We start from the raw sequence: 21,265 nt of genomic DNA, 5'->3' as shown, positions 1-21,265 counted from the left end.
ATTAAGCACTTTCCAACTCAAAATATAAGCAGTAATAAAGATTAAATAGAATAAACTAAAAATGAGCAAAAGGACGTGGCTGATTAGAAAGGTAAAATTGAAGAGATAGCTTAATTTATTTACAAGTAAAACCTCCTAGTATACTTTAAGCAAGTTAGAAGGGTAGGCAATGAAAAATGTAAAAACCTATTTAGTTAGTATATAATTCTTTCTACAGGAGGACCTGTTTTTACTGTTTGAAAGAAAAATGTTTTGGTAATTAAGCATCAGTACTGCATTGTGAAATATTCTATATGGTTTTTCATTTTATTAGAGAATTAGGCCAAGACTGACTCATGCTAACATGCATATTTATAAGTAGAAATATTAAAAATAGAAAATTCAAGGGTAGGCTTAGTCATTCAGTTGAATGGTTTCATTTCCACCACAAAAAAATACATATTAACATACATGTAAGATAAGATTTAATTTCCTATCCTCAAAATGACCAAAAAGAAGAACAAATCATATTTTTGAGTGTAGATTGGTGAAGGCATGAAGCTTGCTAGTGAGTGGTAATAAAACATGAAGCCTCTAAGACAGCATGAGTGATGATTTATTGTGTGAACTGCTGTGAGATACAATAGCATTAAATATATTATTTTCATCCTAATGTTTCTCCCCTGGTAGGTGCCTTTGAGTGTTCTATATATAATAAACATTTATTATTATTTATTATTTAAATAATTTATTATTTATTATATTATTTACACAGAAAGACCTGTTTAAATAGTTTTCTGTAACTTCTAATCACCAAATAGGAAAGTGACAAAGGAAGGAAAAGTGAATTGCTATTAATTTCCACTTGCATGATTTCAAAGTGTGTGGATTTTGAAAAAAGTTACTAATAAACATAACAGCGGCTTATTTTTGTTGGGAAAAATTGCCATCACTTAGAAAATTCTGAGCCAAGATGAAATATGTGAATAAATTGAAAATGCTTTTCTAAAATAAATGTCAGCTTAAAATAAAATATTCAGTTTAATACATCTGTATACATTTCATTACTTTGAAATGGAAAGCTAAGAGTATAATTATAGATGAGGTTAAAAATACTATAGTTGCACATCAATTGTCAATATAAAATTCTTTGAAATCTAGTTCCCAGGAGAATTTTGCATATCATTGGTGACATATAAATTAGTTATGAATTAGCCAAATTTATGTTTGGCATATTGAATTTAGATTCAGAAATGGTTTGGAAATTATTAAAAGGTAAAATGTAAGCTTAAAAAGATGAATGCTTAAAATAAAACAATATAAAAATGGAATACATACAAAAGGATTGATGAGAAATTAATGAAATAACTTTTTAAAATACCTATATATTTATTTCTAGCACAATATGCTAGATTCATTCAGTGCCAACTCAGAATTATGGAGTGACACAAATAATACATTATAATAGACAACATGTGTAAAAAGCACTATATGTATTTTAGTTAATTTTGAGATGTAATTCACTAAAACACATATGAAATTAGATTAAGTAGAGATTAGTTTGAGTACTATTTTCCTAAACACATATTTCAGAGGGAATATAGCTCTAAGAATTAGCTCTGTTTATTCTTTTATTTTTATTTTATTTTTTTTATTGGAGTTCAATTTGCCAACATATAGCTTAACACCCAGTGCTCATCCCACCAAGTGCCCCCCTCAGTTCTGTTTAACACAAACTCTGAATATTTGTTTGCAGGAAGTCATTAAATTCTTACTATTTTTGTTTTCCTTGAGAGGATGAGATTTTGAACCCCTATATATCAGAGTCATTCAAGTATACTTTAGTTTGAAATTATTGGAAAACTGCTTTTCCTTAGGCATGTCAGAAATTTATAGGAAACATTTTCTTACTAAAATAATATCTTATACCCCATAATATTCCTAGGATGGAAATGTTATGAAGTAATTTAGAATATATGGGTGCCACATTGCTTTCAACTATGTAGAGCCTCATTCCTTCAAAAGAGTTTCCATATATATTTGTGTTTGCCCTAAGACAATAGGGCTGAAAAACTGTGGAGGGCAGAAAAAAACAATTATTTGTTATTCTTAGAAGTTACCTTGAGTTATTTTTGAAGTAAGACAGCATGTAAATATGTAAGGCAATAAATAATGACAAGTTTTTTGTACAGGTAGTCAAAATGTAGTCAATGATATCTTTTTTTTTTTTTTTTTTTTTTAGTCAATGATATCTTAATCTTAAGAAGATGACCATCGTGCCTTGCAGAATAGAAACTTGATCATTGTTTCTCAAATCTAGAACTCAGAGTCCTTTTTTATTTTATTTGAGTATGTAAATAATAATTAAATATACAATAAATCAGGAAGATAAAAGTGTTAGAATACCATGTGAATGTTTTATCTCTGCAAACCATTGCATCATTACCTCGTGATGCAGAAGAAGCTACGTGAAATGCAACCCTAAATCCATTTATCTCAACAAATAACATATATTCAGAAACATTATGGCACGTCTTTATAATCCTGCAGGCTAAAGTAATTATATCACATGTGGGAAGAGCAAATTCTCACCAAAACACTTTCATATCATGCACACACCCACACATATACAGCACTGGGAATAAGCGTCTATGACATGGTGCAGTGGGTAACCAACACATAACAGGCTATGACAGTGTGGGGTGGGGAAATTTGGATATAAGAGCAAACTTGTATTCTTTCACAATAGACCAAAGATTCACCGGCTTGTACCTTAATAGAGAAAAAGTAAGATATGAGAGATTCCATATGAATGCTAAGCCAATGCTGAACCAAGTTTAAACTTTCCTAGGAATAACATTTACATCAACGTACGGTCCTTTGTTGTGACAAACTTTTTATACTGAAGTTATCTTATTTACTTCATCTATTCTGCCAACTTAAAGTGCTTGGGAAAACTATATAAACCCATACTCATGAAAATAAAGGGCTTTGGGTCAATGTTTAGACTCATTTAGATTATTTTGATTTAAAGATTTAGATTGCTCATACTGTTTCTAAGAAAAATACATACTTTTTTTAAATGATGAATTCAGTCAGCCCAGAGAGTTGTTAGTTTGAGAAAAACAGTTTTCAAAAACTTGAAATGATCAACCCCAAATCTACACAAAGATGGGAATATTACAAAATAAATGGAATGCGTATAATTTCTAACAAATCTATTTGCATTACCATATTGTTTCTTCTTAAAAAAATAAGTATGTATTGATTGTTCCTGAGATAAACCTAATTTTTCATCAGACTTCTTTGTGCATTGTTTTGTAAAGCAATATTTAGTTAAATATATATTTTTTATACTAAAGCTCCTATAGGCATTAACTGCTTAGTTACCAGAAATTTAAATATATTCTCTCCCAAAGAGGCCATTTGTGTTATGCAAATACAAAGCAATCAAAAAATTTTCAAAGTTATAGTTACGATAATTAAGTAAAACTAGTCGTATCCAATGAATTTTTTCCCCCAGGGGTGAAAAAAATAGAGTGGCTAGCTAGGCTGGGAACAAATATGCAATTTAGTAGAAAAATATTAGTTGAATGATTACATATTATTACATAAGAAAACTTAGTAAGTGCTTATAAATAACACTGGCTCTAGATACCTACTATGAAATTGAGAATCCTTCAATTAGATGAATATAACATGTTTCCAGTCTGTTCATCTAACATTATTTCTTCTTAACCAAGATGTGCAACAGAATTATCTAGGGAGGTATTTTTAAATGCACTTTATTCCAGAAATTTTAGTTTAATAGACTGGACTGTTTGTGATTCCCCAGCTTGAATTCTTGGCTTGTGTATGTTTAAATCGAACATTGAATGCTATATTATGGTGGCCAAGTCCAACGACCAATATGCTGTAATATAGACTACTTTTCTAACTATTTAGCTACTATACTTGGACATGTGGCCTTGTGATTGCTCTGTAATCAACATTTCAAAGGATGCTGCTATCAAAACCAAAATCATTAATTTATTATAAAGAATCTCAACTTATCTTAACATTAAAAAAGGATTCTAAAAATACATAGGTTGGACAAAGTATTTTATTTTTGACTTATGTTTAGGCCTCTATTTTCTGACCAGAAAGGATGCATTTAGAACTTCTTTGTACAAATACATTTTCTATTAATTTTGGAACTAATTTTGTCAAAACAAATGACTACTTCTTTCATGGAGACTATTATAAAATCATATATGTTATTTTTGCTTAATATATATTTAAAAATCACTTTGACCTCAGTTGATTAGGTGAAGGGTAATATTTAAATATCTTTTTACTGAGTGAGGGAAGACAACTGGAGTTTGAAAAAGAGAATATCCTTGGTTGAAGGGAGATGGTGGTTGTTTGGCTTTAAATATGCAAGGGGCTGTGTTTCCCCACCAAACACTGCCTAGGTGCAGAATATGCTGTCTGCTTTTTTCACTGATGACCACATTCCTCTACTTAGAGTTAAGAAAGTGAATTTACCGTGTCTGAGAAACGGTAAAACTTCTCCAATGCAAAAGCTTCTGTCTGTGGGAAGGTAAAGTGGACCAAGAGGGATTGAGAAACCAGAGAATCAAGTCATATATGAGTAAATATAATTGCACAATTGGTTTAAATTGCATATATCATTTTCACATATATGTGTGTCAATTATTCGATTTTCACATATGCAAAGTATCCAACCCTCAAAGTATGAATTTAAAAAAACCCACCCCCCCCAAAAAAACCCAAAAACCAAAAAACAATTTTTCCCCACATTAAATCTCAATTACAATATTTGCTCCTTGAATATTTCAACTGGTCTTTAGAAAATAATAAGATGTTACTATTTTTGCATTTCTATATTTTCCTGGAGAGCCACTCACTAGAAAAATGAATCTTGCCATCTTCCTGTGAGCTAAAGAAGAAGGGGCTTCACTATTTACCCTGATATTCTTACAGGTAGTAAAATTAAAGAGCTGCTTTGGTAGGATAATTTTTTTTTTAAAGGAGAACCAAAATTGAGCCTCTACACTTATACTCTATCCTGTTTCTCTTGGGAACTGTGGCTGTTGGATGCATGGTAGGTGTGGAAAGAGTGAGCTCTCAGCCCCCATTTGGGTACCACATACCTAATACTTCCCAGCACCTGGTTGATACATTCTAAATTGTATAGGAAGGGGGAGAGGTAGAGAAGTGGAAAATAAAAGTGAAAAAGCAAATCAAAATGAGGAGGAGAGATAAGTATTACTTTACTTTGGATTCACGATATTAGAAGGGAAAACTTGTCTTCATCAGTCATTTAATGGGAAAGGAAAACAGGAGATTTCCTATTGTGATACAGAATTTTTTTGTCCTGTGATAGTGTTACAGTCAGTGCCAAGTGTCACGAGAGAAAGAGGAACAGATAGGCAGCAGGGAGGGAGAAAGGAGAGGAAAGGGACAAAGAATGAGAAACCAGTAGATGGGGGTGTGGTGGGGAGAAAGATTATTAAATTATGTTTCCATATACAAATGATGTGCTTTTATTTTCATAACAACTTGATCAAATAGCAGCTTGGGCACTGTTTTTGTCTATGTGTCACTCAGAGTATCATAGTCCCGAAGTTCCTTCCACACTACTGTGAATTGGGTATTTATTATGATTTGGGAGAGTCAGTTAGACATGACTGAGTTTGTTATTACTTTAGAATATGTTAAATGCTCGGTACTGAGAGATCATGGGCTTAGGGCTTTAAAAAATCTTATGAATATATAAATCACAGTAAATAATTCAGAAGCCAAAGGAAACCTTTAAAAAAATTAAATCCTTTCAAAATCCTTTAAAATGTACCTATATGAACGAGACTATTATTTTTAAGATTTGAGTATGTTTTGACTTAAATATTCCAGTATATTGGATTCTGGCCATAATTTCTCCTATTGCATAAACTTTGACATTTCTCTGTTGCAGTCCATCTGCTTTTAAATGTCAGTTCTCACATTCACATTAACAGCAGTAAACTCCTAGATATGCTGATCAATAGAAACTCTCCCTTCCAGAAGAGGAAAGGGAGTTGATGGAGCTTATGTGCACAAAATGAGAGATGACATTACAAGTCTTAATAGAGGGGAGCAAATCCATTCTGTCCATCCAAATTCAATTTTGAGATTACTTCTACAACTTCCTGTGGTCTCCTAATGATGTTATCAATACATTTTCTTCTGGGTTTCATTTAACAGGTACAGCAAGGCACCAATAGCCTTTCTTGTGTTTCCCATAGGGATTCAGAATAAATATCTTAACAACATGAAAGTATGCATGAATGAGAGACCACATAGTTTTACAGAACATCATAGCATTAACAAATAGGTAACCTTTTATGGAAACAATGAAAGGAATTACCTTGATAAAGGGAACAACTTTAATAGCTACATTTGATGACATGTTAAGTAAGACCATCAGGAACACTCTCATGTTGCAGGTAAGAAATTATATATTTTGTTAATTGAAGCAAAAAATGGTGTTGTTTCAGGGAATACATTAGAAAGAGGTTGATAAAGCTCTCATGTCTCCAGATATGCTGTGTAAGGTAGAACTGGATGTCACCATTTTATTCCTGAAGCTATTTTTGACAATTTCAGTTTCGATTGGACAAAACCAACGGAAAATTCATATCCTTTGGTTCCCAGACTCCATTTCCTCTCTGCACCACTGTATTAAATTTAACAAATTTACTTTCTGGTGAAAATCAGTATCCCTCCGAACCCAATGCATTTAATCATGTACCTTAAAAAAAAAAAATCATGTACCTTATTCTTTCTCTTCCGTCGAAATCGCAGAAGTTCTTTGTGTTGTCTTGATACAAAATTTACAGCTGCGTATTCCAGAAGTGCTGAAAACACAAAAAGGAGGCATACTGCCATCCAAATGTCAATCGCTTTGACATAAGAAACCTAGAAAAGAGAGAAAGAGAGAGTGAGCAAATTGAGTTGTATTATTGTTTCCATTGAGAACAAAACTGAATGTCTGATTCTAAATTATACCATTTATATCAACTTGAAAAAGAAAGCAGAAAGACCAAGACTTTTTTTTAACTTAATAAGTGATTTTTTAGAAATCAATTATGCAAGTTTGTATATTAGTCATATATTACAAACTGGGTATGTTTTGCTAAAAATTGTTGTCCAATGAGGCACAAGACCAAACATCTGATGAAGAAAAAATAAATTGAAGTGTGACTTTACCTTCAGTGTAGCATAGGATAATGCTCAAAAAATTATAAATTTTGTACTTTGAAATATAGATAATGCCATTTACCTTTTAGTTCCATATTTTATTTACTATTTTTTTCATTTTGAAATAATTTTAGCATTGACAAACATGTTGCAAAATAGTCCAAAATAATAATAATAAAAATAAAAAACAAACCATAAAAACCCTCCCAAGTCCTCCAGTTGTTAACATTTGACCAAATGTTATATTTGTCTCTATCTCTTGAACTATTTGAGTATAATTTACAGACATCATGCCCTGTTACCCCAAAATACCTATGTGTATTTTCTGAAAGAAAAAGACAATCTCCTCCTACATAACTCTAGTACACCTAACAAAATCAGATTGACGTTAATAAAACCCTACCATCTAATCCTAAAAAAGCCCATTCTTATTTCGGCAATTGTCCCAACAATGGCATTTTTAGCAGAAAAACATTTTTCCATCCAGTCCAGGATTTAATATAGAAGTATGTGTTGCGGGATCCCTGGGTGGCGCAGCGGTTTGGCGCCTGTCTTTGGTCCAGGGCACGATCCTGGAGACCTGGGATCGAGTCCCACATCGGGCTCCCGGTGCATGGAGCCTGCTTCTCCCTCTATGTCTCTGCCCGCCCCCCCCTCTCTGTAACTATCATAAATAAATAAATAAAAATTAAAAAAAAAGAAGTATGTGTTGCGTTTTGGCATCGTATCTCTTTAGGCTTCAGTGTCTTCAGTTTAGAATACTTGGGTCCGTCTTTTCTCGCCTACTGTGACCTTGATATTTTGAATGAGTGCAGACTAGATATTTTTTGAGTGTCTCCTATTTTTGGTTTATCTGATGTTTCCTCATTTTAGACTCAGGTTACGGGATTTTAGTAGGAACAGGGATGCCCTGTTCTTCACAGTATACCATATCAGACCGCACTCAACATTGATCAGTTGGTTAAAGTGTTGCCTACCAGGTTTCTCTATTATAAATTTACCCATTACCCTTGGGTGGAGGTTATTTGAAACTACATAATATCTTCTTACTCCTTAAACTTTCATCTTTTAGACACTGATGATTTTTGTCTGAATCAATTATTATTATAGTGATGATTTCCAAATGTGAGCTTTCTGATTCCATCATCCCATCCACATTTATTAGGTAGCATTCTACAGTAAGGAAAGTTTCTGTCTCCCACATTCCTTTATCTATATCAGTAGAGACTAATAAATAACGATTTTGTTCAATTAGTTATAAAACATTAGCATCACTATTTTGATGCTCACATTATACAGATTGGATCAGTAGGAGCCCCTAGAAACATGCTTTTGGCAAGTCTCCATCATAATTTCAGTACTTTCTTACTTTCTGGCACAAGGCCTTCCTGACTCATCTGTAATTTTGTATTCCAGTCCTTGATTAAGACCTTTCACCTAGAATCTTTTTCTTAGAAAGATTTCTTCAGCTTTTAGAAACTGAGGATCTGGGCATTGGGTGTGTTCGTTGTTTCCTAGGTATTACTATTTCTAGGCCCTCTTAACAGAGTTAGGGATTACACACACACACACACACACACACACACACACACACACACATAACTAATGTATCTCAAGACCCCGAGATCATGACCTGAGCCAAAATCAAGAGTCAAATGCTTACCAACTGGGCCACCCAGGTGCCCCTTTTGTGTATCTAGCTATCATCTATCTATCTGTATTTAAAAACATGAGTTCACACTGGCATCTCTAACTCCAATGTAATTCCACAGGGTTAATTCTAGCTTTCACCTTTTTTTAATGCATGTAACACTTTCTCAGTGACAAGTTTGTCTTTGATTATCTTTAACATATATTTGAAGAGTCTTCCTGTATGGAACTAATATCTTAATTCTGCTGGCCACTTCCAGCCTGAGCCCCATTAGCTCCCCTTAGCCCATCATTGGCTCTGGCCTCACACCCAAAGACTCCACTGGCCACCTTGGTCCTGACCATCTCCTCAACCCATGGATCCAGGTCCTGCCAGCCCCAGGTGACCTCCTTCACCCTGACTACCTCCTCAAAGGTAAGGAAGAGAAGATAAAGAAAGGAAAAAAAGAACAGAAAGAACAAAGAATTATTATTATTATTATTATTATTATTATTATTATTATTATAACTATTTTAAAGGGAAAAAATACACAAAGAAGTGAAAGGGAAACATAAAAGGAAGAAATATGTTCCTATTTCCTAGAAATAGATTCATATATATTGAAGACCTTTGGAGGGAACAATTTAGTAACATTTAAAAAACTGCTTTAATTTTTCTCTCAGCTTAAGGGGGCAGTCATTTGAGGATCTAATTAGACAAATATTGCTGTATACGTCAGTTGCTTAAGGATGAAAATTTTCTGGAAGCTTCAGCATCCTTTCTTATTGTATATGTGTCTGTATCACACATGGTGTTATATCATGAAAGTGATATTGGTAAAATCACCACCTTTTTGTACTATAAGCAAGAGCCAGTTCATTTTGTTGGGTACATTAAGAATGTCAATTAGACATAGGGGAAAAAAATTCTCTCATTTGCCAGGAATCAGGTTAAGAATAAGATACATTTACGTGAAGTGTTTTTTCCCCCACTTTTTCCTGGGAAATAGACAATTACCTAAAACTTTGCTTCCCCAGTGATAGAAATAAATGTCCCTTCCTCAAGATGGTGTGGATCCAGCAGAGCAGAACTCTAGATTAGATGTAAGCAAAGACCCCTAACTACTTCTTTGACTCAATGTATAGTTATCTTTAGGATCAAAACCTTACACTTTGAAATCTGATCATTTCTGTAGTTGTTTGTATATTCTGCATTTTTTTTCTTTCTTCATTCTTAATATTTAGTGGTGTTTTTGTCAATGTCAACCTGTGGAAATCTTGATCAAATTTAGGTTGTGGTGAGGAAAAGTGGCTCACTATTCAGGGGTAATCTATGTTTGGGGGAGCAATAAATAAAGTAAGGACAAACCTCTCTCTCCCTCTTCTCATTTGGCCTTTTCAGTCTCAGGCTTGACTGCCCAAGTCTGGTTCAGAATCCCATGGCACTTGTGTGCTAACTTGACCACAGTGCATTGTAATTGCTTATGCTTGTTTTCTTTCTGTTTAGACTGTGAACTCTTTGAGGGCAGATGTCATCTCTGAGTTGATTGCCACCACAACAGTGTTTAGCAAATGTGTACATATTTGCTAAATAAATGGACAGATAAATGAAAGTGTAAAATGTTAAAATACGAGGGAAGAATGAATCACAGATGATGATTCATGTGGAGATTCACTTTTTGAAGTGATGGTCTGTTAATACCTTGGATTGGATTAATTCTCTTTTAAAGAGAGGCCATTTCGGGGATCCCTGGGTGGCGCAGTGGTTTGGCGCCTGCCTTTGGCCCAGGGCGCGATCCTGGAGACCAGGGATCGAATCCCACGTCGGGCTCCCGGTGCATGGAGCCTGCTTCTCCCTCTGCCTGTGTCTCTGCCTCTCTCTCTCTCTCTCTCTCTCTCTATATATATATATATATATATATATATATATATATATATATATCATGAATAAATAAATAAAATCTTTTTTAAAAAAAAAGAGGCCATTTCTTGACATTTCCAATGGTGTCAATTTACATATGAAATATGCAAACAAAAGAGTCCTCTGCATATCCTCCTTTTTTTTTTTTTTTTCAAGATAGTCACACACACAGAGAGAGAGAGGCAGAGACACAGGCAGAGGGAGAAGCAGGTTCCATGCACCGGGAGCCCAACGTGGAACTCGATCCCGGATCTCCAGGATCGCGCCCTGGGCCAAAGGCAGGCGCCAAACCGCTGCGCCACCCAGGGATCCCTGTCCTCCTTTTTTAAGTGTAATTTCTGTTGATCAGAATGACCTTTACTGAGTAAAGACAGGTATGCCCTCATTTAATTCCAGTGCTGTGCTAAGTGTCCAGTTGTTTATAAAATATAGATTTAAACCTCATAAGTTCTGCAGTTATGCTAGAAATCTTTGGCTGCCCTCAAATACATACTGTCCTGAAAGATATAATACAGATTTCAAAAGTGCTGTCTCAAGCCACACCATTCCTGGAAGAATATGACTCATAAAGTATGTGCTCATTCTTCAACAACCTGAATCTATAATGACATGAACCAGAGATAAATCAGAAATTTAATTTCCATATTAATCCAATGAATATTTTCAATGAGATCAGAGATATGCAAACATCTTTTATGACTGCCAGGATTCTGCTGACTGTGAATAACTCCCAAGTGTTCACTCCAAAGGGTCTACTGTCTTCATCCTTTCCTCTGACCTCCTTCAATTTCAACTTTTTTCTCCTCCTTCACCCTCACTACTCATCCAAATACAGCAAACTTGGGACCTGGGAAGTTTGGAACTCTAAGGCTCAAAACTAAAATAAGGACAGCAGTCCTTACTCCGACACATGCCCAATGTACTCATGACATACAACATACCCCATGTGATTCAGAATTATCACCTTCTTTCCAGCCCCTTCTGGTTGCTGTCTTTTGGGACCACCTTGTCAACAGTACCATTGTCCAGTGTGCTGTTGAAACCCTGATTCAATTTTAAGGAACAATCTCTCCTCAATATTACTCCTTGAATATAAAAATATGAGAAAATAAAACCTAAATGTTTACTAATTAGATGCACCAGTCAGGAGGACCTTTGTCCTAGAGACCTGTTCAAAGCCACCATATTGAAGACTGCTTCCTTCTTGGAGCACTCTTCTCATGGATCCCATGACCCATGTTTTTCAGGTTTCCCTCCCTCAGCTCCACCCCACTGTGCTGTGTAGGCCATCCTCCTCGTCCTGAGTTCCTCAGGGATAGAGTCCAGGCAGTCTTCTATTCTGACTGAAGCTCCTCACTAGTCAACCTCATCTATTACCATAGGTTCAATTTCTCCTCTGTGCTTATGGCTGCCAAATCTCTCTTGGCTGACTGGATCCTTCTCTAGCCTGGTTCTTACTTGATTGCACCTTTTGGAAGTCTTTGGCACATCAAATTTACTCTGACTAAAACCAAAAGTTATGAATCTCTACCAGACTCCACCAAACAAAGAGCAAACAGACACAATTGTCTCTTCCTCCTCATTGAAAGGTTACACTATGTCTACTGTTGTTCACCTTCACATTAGGGGTCCTCTCCTTCTCTCATTTCAGATTCAGCCCTGTAAATGATACTTTCTTGCTACTTCTCAAATTTATCCTTTTCCATCCTTCCTACTGTTGTCCCATTGACCTCAACCACAATAATCTGTTCCTCAGTCCCTCAAATCTATCCATGACATAATAATAAATGATTATTTTAAAATGCAAATCTCACTCCTTCTCCTTAAAATTCTTCATTTGCTTTCAATTAAATTGAGAGTCTTAAATCTGTTTTATGGTGTCTAAAGCCCTTCATGATTTGCCACCCGCTTACTTTTCTTACCATAGGCATTCAGTCTTTTTTTTTTTCATTCAACGTTTATTGAACACCATTGAGGTACCCAGGTTTGGTTTTCAGTGTTGCAGTTATGGAGATGGGGAATATAAATAAGATCCATCTTCAATGGAACTTATATTTAATTTGGGAAAAACATACAATAGAAATACAAAGATAATTTTAAAAAGTGCAGTAGAGAAGTCACAATGGGGTAATGGGAAGAGAGGGACAGGGCAAAGGAGACTATGTTAGGTGGGGATGGTCAGGCCTCTGAGGATATGATAATTACCATCTTATGCCACTTTCTTACTTGCTTATTATGGTAATTATTCTTCCCTTCTTTGATTTTTTTTTTGGAAACTGGAAGCAATTGACAATCAATTGACAGCAGCTTTTATTTCTGTGATTTCTGTCTAAAATACTCCTTCTTTTGGGTAACTGCCCTTTGTCCATCAGGTCTCAGCTTAGACAACATATTATTAAGGAGCTTTTTCCAAATGCCAGGACAGCCTTTCTTAGCTTCCTACCTCCCCTTTCCTCATAGAAACCTTTTCTCAGTTCACTCACTACAGTTGTAATTATATTTATTTGTAAGCAGGTCTTACAAGGTGACTGCTGTCACTTGCATGTCCCACCTTCAGTTAATTATTCTATTCCACAATCCCTAAGTGCTTTCTATTTTTCAAAAATGTTGACTAAGAGGATATAAAAATGAACATGTTCTTGAAGATTTCAAAGTGAAATATCTATACTGATATTTTAACAAACTGTGTCTAAGCAAACACCAAATAACTCATCCTATAATTGACCTTGCTCCACTGGACTGACCTTATCCACTTATGTATCTTTCTCTTTTTAGGCTAATATATCCCTTGAGCTAAGACAAAGGCCAAGTCTTATTCATCTTTGTGTTTCTAGGACCTTTAGATGCACTCATCATACTGTGTGCTCTCAGGTCATGTTGAACTGATGGAGTCCTGTGGAATCACTTCAAATCACTGGCCATTTGTTATTAGAGAAGTAATTATAATAATTCACATGCCAGGAAATGTTCCTGATAGTGCCCACCATAGAACTACTGAGTCTTCTTAGTGGTTTTCTAAAACTAACATCCTTAGTCCTCACAACCACGGAGGAAAGTATTCCCATTTTAAAGATTTAGGCACAATAAAACAACTTGTTTAAGTGAAATAACTTATCACATAGCGACTATTATGGACTGAGTATGTTCTTCCAAAATTCAGATGTTGAAATCTAACCCCCAAGGGGATGGTATTAGGAGATGGGGCCTTTGGAAGATGATCGGGTTGTGAGGGTAGAGTCATGAATGAGGTTAGTGCTCTTGGAGAAAGGGTCCCAGGGAACTCCTTTGTCACTCTACCATGAGGAGACATGGCCAGGGGAATCACCATATATGAGTCAGGAGGGAAGTTCTCACTAGACACTGAATTTGCCAGTGTCTTGATCTTGGACTTCTCAGATTCCAGAATTGTGAGATTAAATGTCTGTGGTCTTTAATTTTTTTTTATTTATTATTTATGATGGTCACACACAGAGAGAGAGAGAGAGAGGGGCAGAGACACAGGTAGAGGGAGAAGCAGGCTCCATGCACCGGGAGCCCGATGTGGGATTCGATCCCTGGTCTCCAGGATCGCGCCCTGAGCCAAAGGCAAGCTCCAAACCGCTGCGCCACCTACGGATCCCTGTCTGTGGTCTTTAAGTCACCTACTCTATGGTCTTCAGTTACAGGAGCCTGAATTGATTAAGACAGCTACCAAGTTGCATAGCTAGATTTGAATACAACTCATCTGGCTCCAAAGCCCATAAAATTAACTATTCTTTTTTGTCATCCAGTTTTTAGGCTGCTTCCTTTTAGGCTATGGCTACATATCAACGACTGTAAACACACTAAGTACGAATACTCTCTGCACTTTAATATTGCAGTCTCTAACTTTTATCTGATAGTTAAGACTAAAATCAGTATGCAGAATACATATTGTAAGGCCCTCTTTATTTGACAGTTCTAAAATCTGACAAACAACTCTAGGGGAGAATGTTGAAAAGGGGACATGAGCATTGCATTTACCATATAAAAACAAACTAGCTGCTCTAAGGAAGCAAAACTAGATCAGGAAAACATTTTATCCTCTGAAATATAATGAAAGTCCCCTCAACAACACTCTTCCATTAATTATAATGAAGTGTTTTTGTGAGCCAGGAAATCACTGCCTACCTGCCATGTGATAATCTAAGAAGAGATCAGCTCGATGAATTATCATTTGTGTATGCAGAACTAGTTACTGCAAGGCCTTGTCTTTTTCACTCTAAAAATGTTTTATAATATAGAGAAAGGAATATAAGCATTATTATGTTCTATAGAGTTCTTATGTCATTTTTTTCCAGAAAAAAACACTAACAAAATTGAATGACATTCACATGCATTATGGTCTGTGATTTTTAACAAAAAGAGAATGAACAAATGATTCTTTCATTTTCTAAACTTTTTTTCTTTTTCTCTCTTTTCCCTAAGTGAATCTAACATGAAACCAAATTCTTAGTATATTTAATACTTTAAAAAAATAAATATATTGCTCACATCAAATATGATATTGTAATTTAAATATAATTATTAAAATTCTGTCACTTTAAGAAATTAAAAATGAACTTCCTTGCACCATATTTGCACTGAACTGAAGTAATCTTAGTTAATTATATTTTGAATAAATATTAGGGTGTTGCATTTAAATGGCAAGGACCAAAACATTACTGACAGTAATAGTTATTGCTATATTAATAGGATTATTATGCAGCCCCTCTCTCTCATTTATATTATTGTTGGCATTTACAGCTTACTGTCTCTCCTTTAAAACTGCAGAGTACTTTTTTTCTTTTTTGAGAATGAGAACTAATTACATAATAAAACAATAGTGAGTATAGATCCTCAATTTCCTTCACATCTCTGCCTTTTCATTCAATGTAATCTCACATATAGATCTTTGTATGCCCATACAACCATAGCATCCAAATAAAAATATAAGAGTTCAATCGATATTTTCTAACAGTTGTAATCATTTCTATAGCCGATGTCTTTAGAAAGAGTAAAACCTTAATATAAAAGTTATCTTTGTTACATCTTCTAAAACCAATGTTTTTATTACACTGTAAGGTAGATATATTGAACGTTTATTTTTTTTCATTAATTTGGTATTCTCAGGGGAAAAATGATACTATACAAGAGTAACTCAATTTAGCTTTTACATTGTCTTTAGAAAGACATGAAAAGAATGGCAGACTCTCTTGTTACTCAAGATTCAAGTACTAAGTAAATGTTTAAAATTTCTTATCTTTAAATATCTGCATGATATTTACTCAGGTGACATATATCCTATACTGAATAGGCTTTGAGGATAGAAATATATAAAAGATCTTTTGTTCTCTCAAAAAAATACTCCTGATGTGTTTCACAAACTTAAGGGGGAAAAATTAAAATAACTTATTCAAGATAAACAACTTTTTGTGTAGAATTTGAGATTTTCATAGGCTACAGGCTTTTGAGCTTCTGTGAAATATGTAATTGATTATTCACATTTGAAATTTCAAGTGTTTCTTATTTTCTAACATTTAGTAGCTCTGCTCCAAATGAGATGACCATAGTGGTGGGGGCAGAGTGGGAGAAATTTACATAGAACTTTCCAGAAATCCCTCCCTCTTTCCTCTCTCCATCTCATTTTTTCCTCTTGTGTTCTTGAGTATTTACTAAAATGGCAGAGTCCAATCTGGGAATGGAGACAGAAAGAAAGGTTTTTTTTTTTTAAAAGATTTTATTTATTTATTCATGAGAGACCCAGAGAGAGAGAGGCAGAGACACAGGCAGAGGGAGAAGTAGGCTCCATGCAGGGAGCCTGATGTGGGACTCCATCCTGGGACTCCAGGATCACACCTTGAGCTGAAGGCAGATAGTCAACCACTGAGCCACCCAGGTGTCCCAGAGACAGAAAGTTTTAATAAATCATTGTCCTTGAGGTAGACAAGATTATTTGTTGACAATCTTGTTTTTCTCTTTCCCTCTCCAGTGCTACCCTGTGGGTGGAGTACACTCCCCCCAACCCCTTGATTTCGGGTTTGGCTGTGAGATCTGGGAAGACTTACAAACTAACAGTAGTGACTGTGCCAATTCTGAACAAGAGCATTGCATGCCTCTGTTTGCCTTCCTGTTTTCCTATATTTCATGAAAAAGCATTCTACCTGCACCTACAGTCCCACAATGGGAGACATAGGAAGAAGATGTGAGCCTACTCCACAGCCTAGATCTAAGTCCACCCAAGTCAGCCAATCTCAGACAAACCTAGAAGAATCACAGGCAACTCACAAGCCTGTGAGCAAGTATAGATGTGGTAAACCATTGAGACTTGGGATTATTTGTTATATAGAATAATTGCAACCTAACTATACAGAAATAATCTTGGGCCCCAATACTATATTGTGGTAAGAGCTAGGGTTTGGGTGCACCTAGATGGCTCTGTTAGTTAAGTGCCTGAGTCTTGGCTTCAGCTCAGTTCATGATCTCAAGTCCTGAGACTGAGCCCTCATAGGGCTCCACACTTAGCATTGGGTCTGTTTGCCCCCTCCCTCTGCTTTACCCCTGCTACCAGCTCAGGTGAGCACCCACTCTCTCTGTCAAATCAATCTATCAATCTTTACCCCCCACCCCCAAAAAAGAGCTAGGGCTTGGATGAACTTGGAGTCTAGAGATTCTCTGGCCCCTGCCAAGCTTGTGTCTGGGTGTGTGTGGGGGTGGATGGCGTGCACACACGTCTATCTGTTTAACATGTTATGTTCAAAAATCTCTGGTATGACAATAGTTTAGAAACTCATTTTTAAAATACTAAACTAGTGTGTAATGGTGATATTTGTGTACTTCTGCAGATGATGTGAAATTGAAAACATGTAACAAAGCTGCACCTTGGTTGGTCCCTAAAAGAGAATGAAAAAGAGGTGGGAATAGGTCCCCAATAAGAAATAACTGTTCTTTGGGAGCAGGAAAGAAAGGATAAAGTGTATATGATATTGCTGTATAATGTAGATCTACCCAGAATTCCCTGGTGTGGAGTCTTGCTAGAACCTATAGTTTCTAAATTAAAATTATATTTTATCCCTTCTACTGATTTTCTCTCTTCTGACCCATTTCTATACTTTTTATTTATTTTTTGACCCATTTCTATACTTAATAAAAATATAATTCTCTCAATGCCAAGATCTTAACTAAGTATAAATGAAATGTAGACTCAAAAATAATTAAATGATTGTTATTATCCTCTCTTTGAACCCCCGATTAACCCTAAGTCTTCTGGGGAGGATTGCTTTTCCACATCTGAAAAGAAAAAAAAAAATCACAGAATGTTGAGATCTCAATGAGTTTGAGAGTAAAGTTTTAGAGTGGGTCTTGCCTTTAGAAAAACTGTCTAACCTATTCTGTGGGGGAGGGGGTGTGGAGCGAGGGTTGGGGGTGGAGAAATGGCCCTGGGAAAAGAAAGGAGAGAGAAGACTGAATATTCAGGTTCATTTCCAATTGGAGGAGGACGGCCAACCACAAATACATCTTTTCTATTCTTTCTGGGATTTCTTTCATTCTTAGAAAAATTATCCCTATTCTGCTTCCTTATCCATCTATAGTTTTATTTCCTGAAGTCTGAGGCATGAGTGTCCCTGTCAAAACTTCTCAAGTTCTGACTTTTTGACCATTCCACGTGGCTGTTTTATAAACATCTCAGAGTTAATATGTTCAACCATAGATCAGTTACCTCCCCCAACCTTCCTCATTAATTATTACCATTACTTGCCCAGTTACCTGAATGCCACCATTGACTCCTGCCTTTTCCCTTACTCCTCAAGGTCCAGTTCATGAGCAAATCATGTCTATTTCACTTCCAAATACATTTTCTTTAAAATGCCCACCTCTTTCTAAATCCATCTGCTACTCTCCACCTTTACTGCTACCAATCTAGCCAGCCTAGATTACAATAGTTTGCTTGGCAGTTTCTATACTTCCATTTCTACTCTACCCCTTATATCTAATCTTCAAATAAAAGTCAGAATGATTAATCCTCTCATTAAAATCCATCCAAAATCCACTCAGAATAAATCTAATCTTTATAAAAGTTTTAAAAACCCTCCATTGACATGGCTTATGATCATCACCATTTTTTCTCACTCATTCTGCTTCAAGAACACAGTGTTAGGGGATGTCCCTAACATTACACAACTTTGAACAATTGCTGGTGATAGAATGTACTGTCACTCCTTTCTGGTCACCTAATGCAGGCACTGCAGAAATGCCAAATAGCTTCATGTTCCAAGAAATGAATCACATATGTCTTCTTGTTTTGGGCCATTACATGCTTGATTTATTATGACACTGTAGAGGGCAATGCAACAGGAAATATCTGAGTGGAATCTCAGCTCTGTCGTTCTTAAGGTGCTGGTTAAGTAAGGTATATCCTTTGAAATCTTCTTTTTTTTTTTCTTTTTTTTTATTTATTTATGATAGTCACACACACACACACAGATGGAGAGAGAGAGAGAGAGAGAGAGAGAGAGAGAGAGAGAGGCAGAGACACAGGCAGAGGGAGAAGCAGGCTCCATGCACCAGGAGCCCGACGTGGGATTCGATCCCGGGTCTCCAGGATTGTGCCCTGGGCCAAAGGCAGGCGCTAAACCGCTGCGCCACCCAGGGATCCCCCTTTGAAATTTTCTACCCTGAGTCTTATTTGATGATTTCCAAACTCCTTTGTATCCTACAGGAGATGTATTGGCAAATAGCTTTGACAGAACACTGAGCAATTATCATAAATTAATGATTTATTGTTTCTTCCTCCTCTGTCTGATAATCCTCTATTGGTTTCTTGAATTTAATTTTGTTTCCCCACTTCCTAGATTTTGTTAGTAGGAGAATGGTGGATATTTCAGTGGCAAGACTTTTAGACATCTGAGGGTTCTTTTGTGAGATTGAGAATATAGCAGGTCCCAAGGTATATGATTTAGCCACCTGTTCCTAAAGGCAAGTGTGGGCCTTCCCTCTTGCCTTTCTAGCCTTCCCAAATCACAGAATCATAATAATATTTTTCAAGAGATTTTCTACTTTTTGGAGTGGTCTCTTCCAATAGATTAATTCTTGTTTTTATCCTGGGTCTTCAGTGTCTACCTTCCCGAATTCTGATGTACATAACTGAATATTCTCAACCTCCCATTCCTTAATTATCGCAAAACCTAAAATGATATAGTCACTTTCTCTTAAGATATCATTTTGTTAGTCAATTATTTTTGTGGGTCAGAAATAAATCTATTATCACATTTCCAGTGGTCATTGTTTCTATGGTCTGAGAGATGTAAAGGCTTGTGTACATCTGTGTATATAATTGAGCACATGGTCGAAAATTTATTCCTGAGATCACAGTGAAATTAATGATTTCTGAAAAATCTTTCCTAGGTCTTTAGGAAAAGTATGAAAAAAAAAGAAAAATAAAAAGTATGAAGTCACCTCAATATTGTCTTTCCTTTAAAAAACAAACTTGTGTCTCCACTCTGATATGTTTTTTTAAATGTGTTGCTTTATTTCTGCTTCTTCCACTCTGATCTCTATGCTCTTCTGATAATGCCTTAATGTTTGTATTTAAAAATTGTCTTTATATTGTGTCTCATAGAAGCTGTAGCTTTCTGAAATGGAGCATTTTGTTCTCTTCTTTGGTTGACAACCTACAGAATGAATGAGCTTTTATTTCCATTTAGCATTTGAGGAAAATGAATGAGTAAACTGGCAATTTTCTTTCCAAATTGACTATGGGACTTCAACTATTACTCAGAGTCCTTGAAACATTTACACATATATAAATAAGCATTGATACTTATTAGTTTAATCTTATAAGCAGATTTATAATTTCCATTTGAACAGTATTTTATAAAGCAGTCGTTGATATGGATCATTTTGAAAATTCAATTAAATGTTAATAAAAGTAGACTTTATTTTGCAAGACAACCATTAAATTTTATTTAGGCAGTGTGAGCATTGTTAAATATCAAGTTCTTCCTTTGTGAAGTAACTTTTTTAGTGATAAAATGAGCTGCCATCAACTTGTATTTATTTAGGTATTTTAATCTAATAAATTGAATTATACAATGCAATTCATGGTAAGACTTAAGGAAGCCATGACAATAGACTTATAATTTGCTTGGCATTGCAAGTAGATAGCATCAAATGCACAAGAAAAGTTAATATAATTTTATGACATCTACATCATTGTAATGAAAATAATAGTGAAGCCTGTTGGAAGCTGGACAGGATTACTTAATTTAGATAGTAGAAATTTTTCTTAGATGTCATTTAGGAGAGGAAAATAATTTTCTATTGTTATTTGCTAAATGAATTAAGAAAGAGCTTCCTATGCTTTATTTCAGCATATGCTGTAAAAAGAAATACCGTGTTGTGTTTTTGTTTGTTTGTTTGTTTTTGTTTTTGTTTTTTTATAATGTCACAGAGAGAACAGTTTATTTTAATTCTGGCAGCTCACGTGGACTAAAATCA

The 21,265-nt window shown here is 35.4% G+C and overlaps 1 protein-coding gene and 1 long non-coding RNA gene across 4 annotated transcripts in view; one reads left to right on the top strand and one right to left on the bottom strand.

The window, feature by feature from the left end:
* Positions 1 to 21,265, bottom strand: part of GLRA3 (glycine receptor alpha 3) — a 175,206-nt gene that overhangs the window by 10,801 nt on the left and 143,140 nt on the right. For 2 of the 3 annotated variants that reach the window (XM_041767714.1, XM_041767715.1), the window contains one exon: positions 6,796 to 6,939. In XM_041767714.1, the coding sequence (XP_041623648.1) occupies positions 6,796 to 6,939 (144 nt within the window). Of the gene's footprint in view, positions 1 to 4,506; positions 4,552 to 6,795; positions 6,940 to 21,265 lie in introns of all 3 variants that reach the window. The other variant, XM_041767713.1, reaches the window with a different exon arrangement.
* Positions 1 to 21,265, top strand: part of LOC121497912 — a 100,359-nt gene that overhangs the window by 35,815 nt on the left and 43,279 nt on the right. The window lies entirely within an intron of this gene.

The sequence above is a fragment of the Vulpes lagopus genome, chromosome 8, assembly GCF_018345385.1.
Source record: "Vulpes lagopus strain Blue_001 chromosome 8, ASM1834538v1, whole genome shotgun sequence".
In the NCBI taxonomy this organism is placed as follows: domain Eukaryota; kingdom Metazoa; phylum Chordata; class Mammalia; order Carnivora; family Canidae; genus Vulpes; species Vulpes lagopus.
Note: the sequence above shows the minus strand (reverse complement) of the source record. Positions and strands in the feature narration are given on the sequence as shown.